Source organism: Lampetra fluviatilis, chromosome 20 (genome assembly GCF_964198595.1).
Source record: "Lampetra fluviatilis chromosome 20, kcLamFluv1.1, whole genome shotgun sequence".
NCBI lineage: Eukaryota > Metazoa > Chordata > Hyperoartia > Petromyzontiformes > Petromyzontidae > Lampetra > Lampetra fluviatilis.
The window spans coordinates 686,177-703,670 of NC_136294.1; the positions used below are offsets into that span (position 1 = coordinate 686,177).

A 17,494-nucleotide genomic window follows, 5' to 3' on the forward strand; every position below is an offset into this window, starting at 1 on the left:
GGGCTGGGCTGGGTGACGGGGCTGGGTGACTGGGCTGGGTGACGGGGCTGGGTGACTGGGCTGGGTGACTGGGCAGAGCGCGTGTCGCGCTGCTCATTAAAACGTCGTTCTGTTCAATCTGCCCGCATCGCGTCGCGCCGCGACATCAATCACGCGACACGAGGAGGGGCGGGGCCGAGGGGTGGTGAGGGGCGGGGCCGAGGGGTGGTGAGGGGCGGGGCCGAGGGGTGGTGAGGGGCGGGGCCGAGGGGTGGTGAGGGGCGGGGCCGAGGGGTGGTGAGGGGGGGGATCCTTTCACGCGCTGCGCGTGCCTGGTTGGGAGACCGTTTGGGGTAGGGGGTGTGTGTGTGTTATGGTGTGTGTCAGTGTGTGTGTGAGTGTGTGTGTTATGGTGTGTGAGTGTGTTATGGTGTGTGAGTGTGTGTGTGAGTGTGTGTGTTATGGTGTGTGTCAGTGTGTGTGTGTGAGTGTGTGTCAGTGTGTGTCAGTGTGTGTGTGTGTTATGGTGTGTGTCAGTGTGTGTGTGAGTGTGTGTGTTATGGTGTGTGAGTGTGTTATGGTGTGTGAGTGTGTATGTTATGGTCTGTGTGAGTGTGTGTTATGGTGTGTGTGAGTGTGTGTTATGGTGTGTGTGAGTGTGTGTTATGGTGTGTGAGTGTGTGTGTTATGGTGTGTGTGAGTGTGTGTGTATTATGGTGTGTGTGAGTGTGTGTGTATTATGGTGTGTGTGAGTGTGTGTGTGTTATGGTGTGTGTGAGTGTGTGTGTGTTATGGTGTGTCAGTGTGTGTGTGTGTTATGGTGTGTGAGTGTGTTATGGTGTGTGAGTGTTATGGTGTGTGTCAGTGTGTGTGAGTGTGAGTGTTATGGTGTGTGTCAGTGTGTGTGTGTGTGAGTGTGTGTCAGTGTGTGTCAGTGTGTGTGTGTGTGTGTTATGGTGTGTGAGTGTGTGTGTGTGTTATGGTGTGTGAGTGTGTGTGTGTGTTATGGTGTGTGAGTGTGTTATGGTGTGTGAGTGTGTGTGTTATGGTGTGTGTGAGTGTGTGTTATGGTGTGTGTGAGTGTGTGTGTATTATGGTGTGTGTGAGTGTGTGTGTATAATGGTGTGTAAGTGTGTGTGTGTGTTATGGTGTGTCAGTGTGTGTGTTTGTTATGGTGTGTGTGTTATGGTGTGTGTCAGTGTGTTTGTATAACGGTGAGTGTGTCAGTGTGTGTGTGTTATGATGTGTCAGTGTGTGTGTTATGGTGTGTGTGTGTGTGTTATGATGTGTATGTGTGTGTGTTATGATGTGTCTGTGTGTTATGATGTGTCAGTGTGTGTGTTATGATGTGTCTGTGTGTGTTATGATGTGTCTGTGTGTGTTATGGTGTGTCAGTGTGTGTGTGTGTTATGGTGTGTCAGTGTGTGTGTGTGTTATGGTGTGTCAGTGTGTGTGTTATGGTGTGTCTGTGTGTGTGTTATGGTGCGTCTGTGTGTGTGTTATGATGCGTCTGTGTGTGTGTTATGATGCGTCTGTGTGTGTGTTATGGTGTGTGTCTGTGTGTGTGTTATGGTGTGTGTCAGTGTGTGTGTGTGTTATGATGTGCCTGTGTGTGTGTTATGGTGCGTCTGTGTGTGTGTTATGGTGTGTCAGTGTGTGTGTGTTATGATGTGTCTGTGTGTGTGTTATGGTGTGTGTCAGTGTGTGTGTGTTATGATGTGTCTGTGTGTGTGTTATGGTGCGTCTGTGTGTGTGTTATGGTGTGTCAGTGTGTGTGTGTTATGATGTGTCTGTGTGTGTGTTATGGTGTGTGTCAGTGTGTGTGTGTTATGGTGTGTCTGTGTGTGTGTTATGGTGCGTCTGTGTGTGTGTTATGGTGTGTCAGTGTGTGTGTGTTATGATGTGTCTGTGTGTGTGTTATGGTGTGTGTCAGTGTGTGTGTTATGGTGTGTCTGTGTGTGTGTTATGGTGTGTCAGTGTGTGTGTGTTATGATGCGTCTGTGTGTGTGTTATGGTGTGTGTCAGTGTGTGTGTGTTATGGTGTGTCAGTGTGTGTGTGTTATGGTGTGTCAGTGTGTGTGTTATGGTGTGTCAGTGTGTGTGTGTTATGATGTGTCTGTGTGTGTGTTATGATGTGTCTGTGTGTGTGTTATGGTGTGTGTCAGTGTGTGTGTGTGTTATGGTGTGTGTCAGTGTGTGTGTGTTATGGTGTGTCAGTGTGTGTGTGTTATGATGCGTCTGTGTGTGTGTTATGGTGTGTGTCAGTGTGTGTGTGTTATGATGCGTCTGAGTGTGTGCTATGGTGTGTCAGTGTGTGTGTGTTATGATGTGTCTGTGTGTGTGTTATGGTGTGTCAGTGTGTGTGTGTTATGATGCGTCATCTGGGGAGCGGTAGTGTAGCGGTTAGCGCGCTGCGCTATGAACCCGGCGACCCGAGTTCTATTCCCGCTCACGGCCAACACCAGTGACTATTTTCTGAACCGGTCCTGGGCCTCCCCTAGGTCAACTCAGCCTGAAATGAGTACCTGGTGTGGTGTATAAACATCGCCACTGGGGAGACAATGGCGGTCGGGCGTGGTGCTGGCCACCCACCCCTCGTGTACCGTTCCGGCCTTCATAGGTGCTCGCTAACAGCACTTGCCCCTACAGTCTGTTAAGGCTATACGGGGGATCTTTGTCTTTGTTATGGCGTGTCTGCGTGTGTTTGTATTATGGTGTGTCAGTGTGTTTGTATTATGGCATGTGTCAGTGTGTGTGTTTGTATTACGGTGTCGGTGTGTGTGAGTGTGTGTGTTTGTATTACGGTGTCGGTGTGTGTGAGTGTGTGTGTTTGTATTACGGTGTCGGTGTATGTGTGTTTGTATTATGGTGTGTGTGAGTATGTGTGTTTGTATTATGGTGTGTGTCAGTGTGTGTTTGTTTTACGGTGAGTGTGTCAGCGTGTGTTTGTATTATGGTGTGTGTGTCAGTGTGTGTTTGTTTTACGGTGAGTGTGTCAGCGTGTGTTTGTATAACAGTGAGTGTATCAGTGTGTGTTTGTATTACGGTGTCAGTGTGTGAGTGTGTGTGTGTTTGTATAACGGTGAGAGTGTGTGTGTTTGTATTACGGTGTCAGTGTGTGTGAGTGTGTGTGTATTTGTATAACGGTGAGAGTGTGTGTGTTTGTATTACGGTGTCAGTGTGTGTGAGTGTGTGTGTATTTGTATTACGGTGAGTGTGACATCTCCCTCATCTGTGCCGGGAAAGGTCTTGGCAGGGATTATTCAACATCGCCTTGCCAGGCACGCTGAGGAGAGGCTTGTGGAACCCCAATGTGGTTGCAGGCCAGGGAGGTCCTGCACGGGCGCCATATTCCCTGTCCACCTGCTACAGCAGAGGTGTCCGGTATTCCAACAGAACCTACATCTCTACTTTATTGACCTGGCCAAGGCCTATGATACCATCAATAGGCCAGGGCTCTGGGTTGTTCTTCGTGCTTTCGGAGTCCGTGACTCGCTGCTCACAATCATTAAGGATCTTCACGACAGGGATGTCTTCTGGCTCCTACATTATTTTACATTTTTTTTATCGAACACGAGGTTTAGGAAGCCTTTCATGGCTGTACCGGAGTAATTTCCATCTGGTGCAGATACAATGATGTCCGGGTGCGGTCGAGGGATTGCTCCCTATTGGTCAACCATATAATGCATGCTGATGATATCGTGATTGCTACTCATTCAGAGAAGGCGTTGGAGGCGTTGCTACTGAAACTGTAGCATGTCGCTTAAAGGTGGGGCCTTACCTTCACCCCCAACAAAACTGAGCACCTGCCTGAGTATGTTGCGTCATCAAACACTCCACCCCCTCAGCTTCCTATTGGTTATGGGGCAGTTGTGGAGAGAGTGGAGAGGTGTCCATACCTGGGCAGTGTTCTTATGACCAGCTCCGATTTGACAGGAGAAGTTTCACTCTGGATCAGTTGAGCAGCATTATATTTCCATCGGCTGCATAACGCTGTGTGGAAGCTAGCTGGTGTGTCGCTCCACACGAAGCTTTGAGTCTTCTCTTTGCTTGCGAAATGTGGCCTCCCCTAATGGAACATCTTCGCTGGTTAGAAACATTCAGGCGAGCGTCTCTATGATCCATCCTGGGTTTAACCAGGCTGGATTGTGCGAGGAGCTCACAAATACTTGGAAAATCTGGACAAAGTCCCATCGGTGAGCCCCTCCGGCAGGCAAGGCTGCGTTGACTGGGTCATGTCGCCAGCATGCCCAGCCACCGCATACCGAAACAGATTTTATTCAGCCGGATAGAAGGGGCTAAACGGGCACGGCACAGGCTAGGCAAGAGATGGAGTGATGTGGTACAGAAGGATATGCAGCTGAGTGGACTTGCCAATGATTGGTACCAGCGGTGTCAAGATCGGCCTCTGTGGAGGAGGCTCGTGAAGGACGCTGCTGCTACTGGACAGTTGGAGGCAGTCGGCCTCCAGCGACAACGGGGAGCAGAGGAGCGACGCTCACAACAACGAGCGGAGTAAGGTGGTACATTAGGGGACAAAAGTGGTGCATCTGCCGGTCATCTCAGTCGGTCAACCCATGGCACCTGGGTCTGTCCCGTGCCCTGCTGACTCCTCTGAAGTCCTCTCCCCCCCCCCGTTCTCCAGCTCCGCCGCCCGCCCCCCACCATCCTCTCCCCACAATGCGCGCTTCGCTATCAGTGCAGCACACGCGCCCCCCCCGCCACCCTAAATTGATTTTATACAGTACGCGTTTTATGTACAATACAGAGAAAAACTGCAACGCGTGCGCGGAGGAGCGGTGGCCCAGTGGTTAACGCGACGCGTTACAGACACGATGACCCGAGTTCGATTTACGCTCGCGGCCAATCTTTGAACCGGACTTGGGCCTCTCTCCTAGGTCATCTTAGCCGTAAACACGAGTTCCTGGTGCGGTCTGGAAACGTCGGAAATGCGAGAGGCAGCGGCAGCCGGGCGTGGCCGGTGCTGCCCGCAGCGCGCCCGGGTCCCGCGTGCCCCCGCGCCGGCCTTCACGGGTGCTCGCCCACAGCACTTGCCCCTACAGCCTGTTCAGCTTGCAGCGGGGATAACGCGTGGATGGGTAGGCGCGAGCGAGCACTTGCAGGGGCTGCGCCTCTGCCTCTACCTGTACCGGCACCAGTAGGGCAGTGGCCGCGACGGGGTTATGAATGGGTAAACGCGGCGATATGTAGTAATAATAATAGGCGACGTTTCGCGCAGTGGCCCTTCTTCACGGCACATAGAGAGGGCGAGCCAGAGGGATAGAGCGAGTGTAGTAAGGAGATGACTCTACCTCTCTGGCCTTCTCTATGTTCCGTGAAAAAGGGCCATTGCCTAAAACGTCGCCTGTTATTGACGCGGGCAGCAGCAGCAGCCTATGTAAGCGGCAGTGCGTGGAGTTGGTCTCCAGGTGCAGGCGCCGTGTCGCGCCGGACCCCAGGGGAGACCTCGCGCACTAATTCACTAACTTACCAGTTGCCGCTGATTAGCAGCTGATTAGCAGCTGCTAATCAGCTGCTAATCAGCTCGCCTCCAGCCGCCCCGGGGCGAACGCGCGACGAGCCCCGAGACTCGCTGATGAGCTCTAATAGTGGCGCAGACCCCGGGGCGCTGCAGGCGCGGTGGTGCCGTGGGATCGATGGCGGCGAGCGAAGCAAAGAAGCGTGGGGAGTGAGGGAGACGGAGGAGCACGTGGGTGGTGGTGTGGCGATGTGATGGGTGAATGTGGTTGGTAGGTAGTGGAGATGATCGTGTGATGGTGATGTGATGACGTTGTAATTAAGATTGCGAGGTGCAGTGACTCGTTGATGACAATGTCGTTCGGTGATTATGACGTTCTGACGTCACAGTCTTCCCACGGTGGCTGAGCACGTGGCCTGTGGAGGCAGCAGCGAGGGTTGGTGGATCACCGCACGAACCGAGCGAATGTCTCGTGCCGTGGGTATCGAGCAGAAGCCGTTTCCCTGGCTCTGCCAGGGGAAGGATGGCACAGAAAGAATGTGGACTCCACCTGTACCCTCTCTGCCTGGGATCGAGTGTTGCCTCCTCGCACGCACGCACGCCTGGGTTTCCTCGGGCTCTAGGGGACTGCAGAGCTTGGGCAGTTGTTGGTAGTGCCACCGGCTCCTGCAGCTGCAGCAGCAGCAGCAGCTGCAGCAGCTGCTGCCGCCTTCCCACTCCTCGGTTGTGGCTCATCCTCCTCCTGGCGCCTCAGAGTCATTCTCCCTCTCTCTCAAAGTCGTCCTCTCTCTCGCAGAGTCGTCCTCGCTCCCTCTCAGAGTCGTCCTCGCTCCCTCTCAGAGTCGTCCTCGCTCCCTCGCAGAGTCGTCCTCGCTCTCTCTCAGAGTCGTCCTCGCTCTCTCTCAGAGTCGTCCTCGCTCCCTCGCAGAGTCGTCCTCGCTCCCTCGCAGAGTCGTCCTCGCTCCCTCTCAGAGTCGTCCTCGCTCCCTCTCAGAGTCGTCCTCGCTCCCTCGCAGAGTCGTCCTCGCTCCCTCGCAGAGTCGTCCTCGCTCTCTCTCAGAGTCGTCCTCGCTCCCTCGCAGAGTCGTCCTCGCTCCCTCTCAGAGTCGTCCTCGCTCCCTCGCAGAGTCGTCCTCGCTCCCTCTCAGAGTCGTCCTCGCTTCCTCTCAGAGTCGTCCTCGCTTCCTCTCAGAGTCGTCCTCGCTTCCTCTCAGAGTCGTCCTCGCTCCCTCTCAGAGTCGTCCTCGCTTCCTCTCAGAGTCGTCCTCGCTTCCTCTCAGAGTCGTCCTCGCTCCCTCTCAGAGTCGTCCTCGCTCCCTCTCAGAGTCGTCCTCGCTCCCTCTCAGAGTCGTCCTCGCTCCCTCGCAGAGTCGTCCTCGCTCCCTCGCAGAGTCGTCCTCGCTCTCTCTCAGAGTCGTCCTCGCTCCCTCGCAGAGTCGTCCTCGCTCTCTCTCAGAGTCGTCCTCGCTCCCTCGCAGAGTCGTCCTCGCTCCCTCTCAGAGTCGTCCTCGCTTCCTCTCAGAGTCGTCCTCGCTTCCTCTCAGAGTCGTCCTCGCTTCCTCTCAGAGTCGTCCTCGCTCCCTCTCAGAATCGTCCTCGCTTCCTCTCAGAGTCGTCCTCGCTCCCTCGCAGAGTCGTCCTCGCTCCCTCTCAGAGTCGTCCTCGCTCCCTCTCAGAGTCGTCCTCGCTCTCTCTCAGAGTCGTCCTCGCTTCCTCTCAGAGTCGTCCTCGCTTCCTCTCAGAGTCGTCCTCGCTTCCTCTCAGAGTCGTCCTCGCTCCCTCTGAGAGTCGTCCTCGCTTCCTCTCAGAGTCGTCCTCGCTCCCTCGCAGAGTCGTCCTCGCTCCCTCTCAGAGTCGTCCTCGCTCCCTCTCAGAGTCGTCCTCGCTCCCTCTCAGAGTCGTCCTCGCTCCCTCTCAGAGTCGTCCTCGCTTCCTCTCAGAGTCGTCCTCGCTTCCTCTCAGAGTCGTCCTCGCTTCCTCTCAGAGTCGTCCTCGCTTCCTCTCAGAGTCATCCTCGCTTCCTTTCAGAGTCGTCCTCGCTTCCTCTCAGAGTCGTCCTCGCTCCCTCTCAGAGTCGTCCTCGCTTCCTCTCAGAGTCGTCCTCGCTTCCTCTCAGAGTCGTCCTCGCTCCCTCTCAGAGTCGTCCTCGCTCCCTCTCAGAGTCGTCCTCGCTCCCTCTCAGAGTCGTCCTCGCTTCCTCTCAGAGTCGTCCTCGCTCCCTCTCAGAGTCGTCCTCGCTTCCTCTCAGAGTCGTCCTCGCTTCCTCTCAGAGTCATCCTCGCTCCCTCTCAGAGTCGTCCTCGCTTCCTCTCAGAGTCGTCCTCGCTCCCTCTCAGAGTCGTCCTCGCTTCCTCTCAGAGTCGTCCTCGCTTCCTCTCAGAGTCATCCTCGCTTCCTCTCAGAGTCGTCCTCGCTTCCTCTCAGAGTCGTCCTCGCTCCCTCTCAGAGTCGTCCTCGCTCCCTCTCAGAGTCGTCCTCGCTTCCTCTCAGAGTCGTCCTCGCTTCCTCTCAGAGTCGTCCTCGCTCCCTCTCAGAGTCGTCCTCGCTTCCTCTCAGAGTCGTCCTCGCTCTCTCTCAGAGTCGTCCTCGCTTCCTCTCAGAGTCGTCCTCGCTCTCTCTGCGCGATGCGGACGCCGTGCGGCGGTAGCGCAGTGTTCCGAGTCGACCTCGTGATGGTGACGAGGTGATGGCGGTGGTGACGAGGTGATGGCGGTGGTGACGAGGTGATGGCGGTGGTGACGAGGTGATGGCGGTGGTGACGCGGTGATGGCGGTGGTGACGAGGTGATGGCGGTGGTGACGAGGTGATGGCGGTGGTGACGAGGTGATGGCGGTGGTGACGCGGTGATGGCGGTGGTGACGAGGTGATGGCGGTGGTGATGAGGTGATGGCGGTGGTGACGTGGTGATGGCGGTGGTGACGAGGTGATGGCGGTGGTGACGAGGTGATGGCGGTGGTGACGCGGTGATGGCGGTGGTGACGAGGTGATGGCGGTGGTGACGCGGTGATGGCGGTGGTGACGAGGTGATGGCGGTGGTGACGTGGTGATGGCGGTGGTGACGAGGTGATGCTGATGATGATGTTGGCGATTTTACTTCGGTCGCGACAAAATGGTGAGATGGTGATGGTGGTGGCATGGTTTTATGCTGATGGTGTTAGTGTGACAATGGTATTATGACGAGATTAGTGACGTTATGAGGTTGATGTTACGATGGGGGTGGCGGTGAGAAGTGAGTGATGATGTTATGACTTCTTGATGTGTTGGTTAATGTGGTCAGAAGGTAGTGAGATGACCTTTATGTGAGGTGATGATGATGGTAGAGGTGATGACGATGGTAGAGGTGATGACGATGGTAGAGGTGATGTTGTGATGGTGGTAGAGGTGACGATAACGTGAGAATGGAAGCGGTGATGATGATGTGATGATGGTAGAGGTCATGACGATGATGATGTGATGGTGGTGGTGTTCGGCCCGACCCCGTGGCGTCACGTGGTGCTGTCATTGTGCTGCGTCTCGGTGTCACGTGACCGTGTAGTTTATAATGAGCCGAGCGCGGACTCGCCGGGCGACCCCCACCCCCGCCTCTCCTCATCTTCCTCCTCCACGATGTGACCATCGCCTCCTCCTCCTCATTTCCGAGTCTCCGTTGCCCTGATGCCGCGTGTCGCTGTTGCCATGGAGACGGAATAGATTGCTGCAATTTGCCGGCGCGTAAAGTCAGGAGAGGGAGGGCTGATGGAGGGATGGATGGGGAGGGAGGGATGGCTGATGAGGGAGGGGGGGAGGGATGAGGAGAGATGGAGAGGGAGGGAGGGATGAGGAGGGAGGGATGAGGAGGGAGGAATTGGGAGGGAGGGATGGTGAGGGAGGGATGGGGAGGGAGGGATGGTGAGGGAGGGATGGGGAGGGAGAGATGGTGAGGGAGGGATGGGGAGGGAGGGATGGTGAGGGAGGGATGGGGAGGGAGGTATGGTGAGGGAGGGATGGGGAGGGAGGGATGGGGAGGGAGGGATGGAGAGGGAGGGATGGGGAGGGAAGGATGGTGAGGGAGGGATGGGGAGGGAGGGATGGGGAGGGATTGGGAGGGAGGGATGGGGAGGGAGGGATGGTGAGGGAGGGATGGTGAGGGAGGGATGGTGAGGGAGGGATGGGGAGGGAGGGAGGGAGGGAGGGATGGGGAGGGAGGGATGGGGAGGGCTGATGAGGGAGGGGGGGGGGGATGAGGAGGGATGGAGAGGGAGGGATGGGGAGGGATGGTGAGGGAGGGATGGGGAGGGAGGGATGGGGAGGGATGGTGAGGGAGGAATGGGGGAGGGATGGTGAGGGAGGGATGGTGAGGGAGGGATGGGGAGGGAGGGATGGGGAGGGAGGGATGATGAGGGAGGGATATGGAAGGGATAGGGGAGGGATGGTGAAGGAGGGAGGAATGGGGAGGGATGGGGAGGGAGGGATGATGAGGGATGGATGAGGGAGGGATGGGGGAGGGATGGTGAGGGAGGGATGGGGCGGAGGTATGGAAGAGTCTGTGTGGGTGAGGGAGGCGAGGGTGTGGGTGGGACCGGGGATCGATCCGTGCCCCACGTCTCTGCCCACCCCCCACCCCCCGAGGGGCTTCACGCGCATCGCAATTTTATTAAATATTTATTTATTCCGCTTCACTTGCAAATCTGACTTTGATGCCGGAGGGGGTTGGGCGGGCGGGCGGGGCGCGACGGCACCCTGAGCCGCGAGGTGCACAGACGACGAGGAGGAGGACGTGGTGGTGATGATGGTGGGGGGTGATGACGGTGGTGATGGTAGTGGCCGTGGAGATGAAGAGGGTGGTGTTGATGGTGTTGGTGATGTCACAATCTTGACGCGGGATGATTCCGCTGATTTCGTGCGATCTCTCCTCGCGCTGCATCCCCGCGCGTTCCTGGTTCCGTCAATCAAAGTCACCCCCCCCCAATCCCCCCCCACCGCTCAGTTTGAAATAAAAATAATGAATAAACTGAGGCCATAATAAACCCGGGCATTATTTTAAACCCTGGGCCACTCGCTCCCTCCCCGTCTATTTTTCGCCTCCATTACCGCGCGGTACGGATGAGAAGCCCCCCACCCTCGCCCCCCCCCCCACCATCGCCCCCCCACCATCGCCCTCCCCCCACCATCGCCCCCCCCCACCATCGCCCCCCCCCCCACCATCGCCCCCCCACCCTCGCCCCCCCTGCCCCCCACCCTGGACGATAATGACCCCACGGGCCACTCCGACCGTCGCGACCCCGCTCCCCTAATGGACGCAGCAGCTCCGCGTCTGCGACTGCCTGGGGGTGTGGTGGGAGTGGAGGGGGGGGCTCCTCCCGCCCCCCGCGACGCGAGAAATGGGAGCCCTGGGGGTGCAGACGCGATAACAGAGCACGCAGGGGCGCGATGCACGTGAGAGGGAGCGAGTGGATGTGAGTGTGTGTCTCTGTGTGTGAGTGTATGTGTGTGTGTCTCTGTGTGTGGGTGTCTCTGTGTGTGTCTCTCTGTGTGTGTGCGTCTCTGTGTGTGTGGGTGTCTCTGTGTGTGTGGGTGTCTCTGTGTGAGTGGGTGCCTGTGTGTGTGCGTCTGTGTGTGTGAGTGCGTCTATGTGTGTGTGGGTGTCTCTGTGTGTGTGGGTGTCTCTGTGTGTGTGGGTGTCTCTGTGTGTGTGGGAGTCTCTGTGTGTGTGGGTGTCTCTGTGTGTGTGGGTGTCTCTCTGTGTGTGTGCGTCTCTGTGTGTGTGTGTCTGTGTGCGTCTATGTGTGTGTGGGTGTCTGTGTGTGGGTGTCTCTGTGTGTGTGGGTGTCTCTGTGTGTGTGGGTGTCTCTGTGTGTGTGGGTGTCTGTGTGTGTGTGCGTGTCTCTGTGTGTGTGTGTTTCTCTGTGTGTGGGTGTCTCTGTGTGTGGGTGTCTCTGTGTGTGTGGGTGTCTCTGTGTGTGTGCGTCTCTGTGTGTGTGTGTCTGTGTGTGTGTGCGTCTGTGTGTGTGGGTGTCTGTGTGTGTGGGTGTCTCTGTGTGAGTGGGTGCCTGTGTGAGTGCGTCTATGTGTGTGTGGGTGTCTGTGTGTGTGGGTGTCTCTGTGTGTGGGTGTCTCTGTGTGTGTGTGCGTCTCTGTGTGTGTGGGTCTCTGTGTGTGGGTGTCTTTGTGTGTGTGGGTGTCTGTGCGTGGGTGTCTCTGTGTGTGTGCGTCTCTGTGCGTGTGGGTCTCTGTGTGTGTCTGTGTGTGTGTCTGTGTGTGTGCGTTTATATATGTGTTTGCGTCTCTGTGTATGTGTGGGTGTCTGTGTGGGTGTCTGTGTATGTGTGGGTGTCTGTGTGGGTGTCGGGGGGGGCGGTGGTGCAGCGGTTAGCGCTGCGCTACGAACCCGGCGACCCGAGTTCGATTTCCGTTCACGACCAACATCGGTGACGATTATCTGAACCGGTCCTGGGCCTCCCCTAGGTCGACTCAGCCTCAAATGAGTACCTGATGCGGTGCGTAAAAAACATGGCTACTGAGGAGACAAAGGCGGCCGGGCCTGCTGCTAGCCACCCACCGCCTCCTGTGCCTTTGCCGGCTTTTATAGGTGCCACTACCGTGTTGGCAGGCTACACGGGGGACCTTTGTCTGTCTCTGTGTAAATGTGAGAGGTGGGCGAATGTGATCGCTTGCGTCCGGCGAGGGTCCGACTCGGCCTGGGCGATGAATTCCCACGAAACTCGCGAGATGCGGATCCACATGGCGTGAGATCGACATGGCGTGAGATGCGGATTCACAGCTCACGCGATGTGCGGGAGTTGTGCGACTCTAATTAAATCACGCATCCGCCAACGCGCGCCCTCCGGCGAGATTCATGCCGGGATTCACCACCACCACTACCATCGTCGTAACGCTCGAACCATCATCACCACCATCATCACCACCACCACTATGGTAACACTCGAACTATCATCATCACCACCACCACAATCATGGTAACACTCGAACCATCATCATCACCACCATGGTAAGACTCGAACCATCTTTATCATCATCACAGTGATACTCGACCCATGATCATCACCTCCACCACGACAACCCGACATCGCTGTGACGACGATCCCCCCTCCATAGCCTCACACTGTCGGGGCAAGTGCTGTGAGCGACCTTCGATGACGGCCGGAACGGCACACGAGGGGTGGGTGGCCAGCACCATGCCCGGCTGCCTTTGTTTTCCCAGCGGCGATGCTGACACATTGCACCGGACACTCATTTGAGGCCGAGTCGAGCTCGGGTCCAGACAATCAGTCGCCGGTGTAGCACAGGGAGCTCACCGACGCGGCTCCTCCCTCCTCCAGTGAACTCACTCGCACTGTCCCGACCGCTGCTGCTCCGGGAACCAGTTCGTCGGCCACATCCATCGCGGCTTGGTCCAGAAGTCCTGAAGCTGTTCACACGGTTATAGGGTTAATAATCACGGATAGGCGTTCCTTGCACTCTTGTGGTAGTGCCTTACGCCGATAATCCCTACAAAGCCAGCCTCGCAGAAGCATTCCGAAAACATCTAACGAGTGTATGTTCGTGTGCGTGTGTGTGTATGGGGAGCGGTAGTGTAGTGGTTAGCGCGTGTGCTGTGTCGGCCTTCACAGCACTTGCTCCAACGGTCTGTTGAGGCCACAAGGGGGATCTTTGTCTTTGTGTGTCGTGTCACCCGCGTCCCATGACCTTTCACTTCCACCTGACCTGTCTGTCTCTCTTTTGACTCCCGTCTCACTGTCTCCCTCCCTCTCTCCCGTCTCCCCGTCTCCATGTGTTGTCCCCGTGTCCCCGTCTCCCCGTCTCCATGTGTTGTCCCCGTGTCCCCGTCTCCCCGTCTCCATGTGTTGTCCCCGTGTCCCCGTCTCCCCGTCTCCATGTGTTGTCCCCGTGTCCCCGTGTCCCCGTCTCCATGTGTCGTCCCCGTGTCCCCGTGTCCCCGTCTCCCCGTCTCCATGTGTTGTCCCCGTGTCCCCGTCTCCCCGTCTCCATGTGTTGTCCCCGTGTCCCCGTCTCCCCGTCTCCATGTGTCCCTGTCTCCCTGTCTCCCCGTCTCCATGTGTCGTCCCCGTGTCCCCGTCTCCATGTGTTGTCCCCGTGTCCCCGTCTCCCCGTCTCCATGTGTCCCTGTCTCCCTGTCTCCCTGTCTCCCTGTCTCCCCGTCTCCATGTGTCGTCCCCGTGTCCCCGTCTCCCCGTCTCCATGTGTTGTCCCCGTGTCCCCGTCTCCCCGTCTCCATGTGTCCCTGTCTCCCTGTCTCCCTGTCTCCCTGTCTCCCCGTCTCCATGTGTCGTCCCCGTGTCCCCGTGTCCCCGTCTCCATGTGTCGTCCCCGTGTCCCCGTGTCCCCGTCTCCATGTGTCGTCCCCGTCTCCCCGTCTCCATGTGTCGTCCCCGTGTCCCCGTCTCCCCGTCTCCATGTGTCGTCCCCGTGTCCCCGTCTCCATGTGTCGTCCCCGTCTCCCCGTCTCCCCGTCTCCATGTGTCGTCCCCGTCTCCCCGTCTCCATGTGTCGTCCCCGTCTCCCCGTCTCCCCGTCTCCATGTGTCGTCCCCGTCTCCCCGTCTCCATGTGTCGTCCCCGTGTCCCCGTGTCCCCGTCTCCATGTGTCGTCCCCGTGTCCCCGTGTCCCCGTCTCCATGTGTCGTCCCCGTCTCCCCGTCTCCATGTGTCGTCCCCGTGTCCCCGTGTCCCCGTCTCCATGTGTCGTCCCCGTCTCCCCGTCTCCATGTGTCGTCCCCGTCTCCCCGTCTCCCCGTCTCCATGTGTCGTCCCCGTCTCCCCGTCTCCATGTGTCGTCCCCGTGTCCCCGTGTCCCCGTCTCCATGTGTCGTCCCCGTCTCCCCGTCTCCATGTGTCGTCCCCGTGTCCCCGTGTCCCCGTCTCCATGTGTCGTCCCCGTCTCCCCGTCTCCATGTGTCGTCCCCGTGTCCCCCGTGTCCCCGTCTCCATGTGTCGTCCCCGTCTCCCCGTCTCCCCGTCTCCATGTGTCGTCCCCCGTCTCCCCGTCTCCATGTGTCGTCCCCGTCTCCCCGTCTCCCCCGTCTCCATGTGTCGTCCCCGTGTCCCCGTGTCCCCGTCTCCATGTGTCGTCCCCGTGTCCCCGTGTCCCCGTCTCCATGTGTCGTCCCCGTGTCCCCGTGTCCCCGTCTCCATGTGTTGTCCCCGTGTCCCCGTGTCCCCGTGTCCCCGTCTCCATGTGTCGTCCCCGTGTCCCCGTGTCCCCGTCTCCATGTGTCGTCCCCGTGTCCCCGTGTCCCCGTCTCCATGTGTCGTCCCCGTGTCCCCGTGTCCCCGTCTCCATGTGTCGTCCCCGTGTCCCGCAGGATCCTCTCCATGTTGGGGGGAAGCTTCGACCTGAGGACGCTCCGTGCCGTGCGCGTCCTGAGGCCGCTCAAGCTCGTGTCCGGCATCCCCAGTGAGCGCCCCACGCCCCCGGCACACCACCTCCAGTGCACATCTCGCGACGCGCGTGGGCTACTCGGAGTCACCAAAAACAATATTCGCCGCAATAATACAACCCGAGTATATTTATAATGGGAATACAATAAATATATATATACACGCGCACTATGTACACAACACACACACACTGTGTACACATACTTAATGTGTGTGTACACACGGACACCAAACATGACTCACCCGTTGGTGCCCCCCACGACTTGTACGTGCGCCCCCCCCCCCTGTCCCCTCGTGACCCGTGCCACCCACCCTCACCCCCCATGGCCCCCACCTCTCCCTCACTCACATTCTCCCTCCGCCACGTCCCCTTCCACCATGAACCCCGTGACGCCTCCCTCCCCTTCCCTCGATCCCTGCACCCAATTCCCCCCTCCCATGTCCCCCTCCCATGCCCCCCTCCCATGCCCCCCTCCCATGCCCCCCTCCCATGCCCCCCCTCCCATGCCCCCCTCCCATGCCCCCCTCCCATGCCCTCCCTCCCATGCCCCCCGTCCCATGCCCCCCTCCCATGCCCCCCCTCCCATGCCCCCCCTCCCATGCCTCCCTCCCATTCCCCCCCCTCCCATGCCCCCCTCCCATGCCCCCCTCCCATGCCCCCCCTCCCATGCCCCCCTCCCATGCCCCCCCTCCCATGCCCCCCTCCCATGCCCCCCCTCCCATGCCCCCCTCCCATGCCCCCCTCCCATGCCCCCCTCCCATGCCTCCCTCCCCATGCCCCCCCCTCCCATGCCTCCCCTCCCATGCCCCCCCTCCCATGCCCCCCTCCCATGCCCTCCCTCCCATGCCCCCCTCCCATGCCCTCCCTTCCATGCCCCCCTCCCATGCCCCCCTCCCATGCCCCCCCTCCCATGCCCCCCCTCCCATGCCCCCCTCCCATGCCCCCCCTCCCATGCCCCCCTCCCATGCCCCCCTCCCATGCCTCCCTCCCATGCCCCCCCTCCCATGCCTCCCCTCCCATGCCCCCCTCCCATGCCCTCCCTTCCATCCCCCCCTCCCATGCCCCCCTCCCATGCCCCCCTCCCATGCCCCCCCCCTCCCATGCCCCCCCTCCCATGCCCCCCCTCCCATGCCCCCCAGGCCTGCAGGTGGTGCTGAAGTCCATCATGAAGGCCATGGTGCCGCTCCTGCAGATCGGAATGCTCCTGTTCTTCGCCATCCTCATGTTCGCCATCGTGGGGCTGGAGTTCTACAAGGGGGACAACCTGCACATGACGTGCTTCAGCAACGCCACAGGCACGCGGGGGGGGGGGGGTCACGCTCACCCCCGGGCCCCAATGCCACTAGGGATTCATAAATACTCAACGGTCCGGCCACCAGAGCCCTGCCCCTACCACCCTCCACCGATATCCTCATCCGTGCCCATTCCACCACTCCACACCGTGCCCCATACCGCGCCGCCTCTCATCCACGCTGCCCCCATCAGACACACGCACTCGCCATCACACGCCACCTTATTCCGCCTCACATAACCCCAGCAACACGAGCTCCATTCCCGGCCCCTGTCCCTCCATTCATTCCACCACCTCTCTCACTGAACGCCGTCGGATTGCATTTTAAAGTGCCCTGGAAATTGTGTTATATGAATCCGAATCAGAATAGAAAATAAATCCAGTGGTCCATTCTCAAAGAGACTCATTCTCTCTCCGGGGGACCAACCCTTCCTGGGGCCCACTTCCATCCTCGGCTCCACTGTCGGTGTGTGTGTGTGCTGCCTGTAGCGGTGTGTGTTGTCTGTAGTTGTGTGTGTTGCCTCTCCATGTGTATGTGTTCCCTATGGGATGTGCCGTGCGGCCTGTAGTTGTGTGTGTTTCCTGTACGTGTGTATGTCGGCTGTAGATGTGTGTGTGTTGCCTGTAAGGGTTTGCGTTGTGTGTTGCCTGTAGGGTGTGTGTGCGTTGCCTGTAGGGTGTGTGTTGCCTGTGGGGTGTGTGTGTAGGGTGTGTGTGTTGCCTGTAGGGTGTGTAGGGTGTGTGTGTTGCCTGTAGGGTGTGTCTGTAGGTGTGTGTGTTGCCTGTAGGGGTTTGCGTGTGTGTGTGTGTCTGTAGGGGTGTGTGTGTGTGTTGCCTGTCGAGGTTTGCGTGTGTGTGTCTGTAGGGGTGTGTGTGTTGCTTGTCGAGGTTTGCGTGTGTGTGTGTGTGTGTCTGTAGGGGTGTGTGTGTGTGTTGCCTGTCGAGGTTTGCGTGTGTGTGTGGAGGAGGCTGTAGTTGCCGCCTTGACGGCTGTGCGTGCTGTGCGTGTAGGGGAGCAGCTCGGGCAGCAGCCGTGCGGCACGGACAGCACGGCGCGGATCTGCCGCGAGGACGGCGCGGAGTGCCGCCTCTACTGGCCCGGCCCCAACGACGGCATCACGCAGTTCGACAACATCTTCTTCGCCGTGCTCACCGTCTTCCAGTGCATCACCATGGAGGGCTGGACCGACGTGCTGTACGCCGTGAGTGCCGCCAGGACCCCCCGCCGCTCACAACGAGGGGGGGGGGGCTGCCTCGATGGTGACGGTCGGGGCAGCGTGGCGAGTGAGAGAGCGTGGCGTGTTAAGTTGAAGTGTGCGTGGGTCGTTAGTGTTGTTGTTGCCATG

At 58.6% G+C, this 17,494-nt stretch overlaps 1 protein-coding gene across 1 annotated transcript in view; it reads left to right on the forward strand.

Moving 5' to 3' along the window:
* LOC144938003 (voltage-dependent P/Q-type calcium channel subunit alpha-1A-like) overlaps positions 1-17,494 on the forward strand; it is a 67,253-nt gene that overhangs the window by 11,533 nt on the left and 38,226 nt on the right. Inside the window, exons 4-6 of the mRNA XM_078865700.1 lie at positions 14,781-14,872; positions 15,997-16,152; positions 17,160-17,488. Coding sequence (XP_078721826.1) covers positions 14,781-14,872; positions 15,997-16,152; positions 17,160-17,488 — 577 coding nt within the window. The remainder of the gene's footprint in view (positions 1-14,780; positions 14,873-15,996; positions 16,153-17,159; positions 17,489-17,494) is intronic.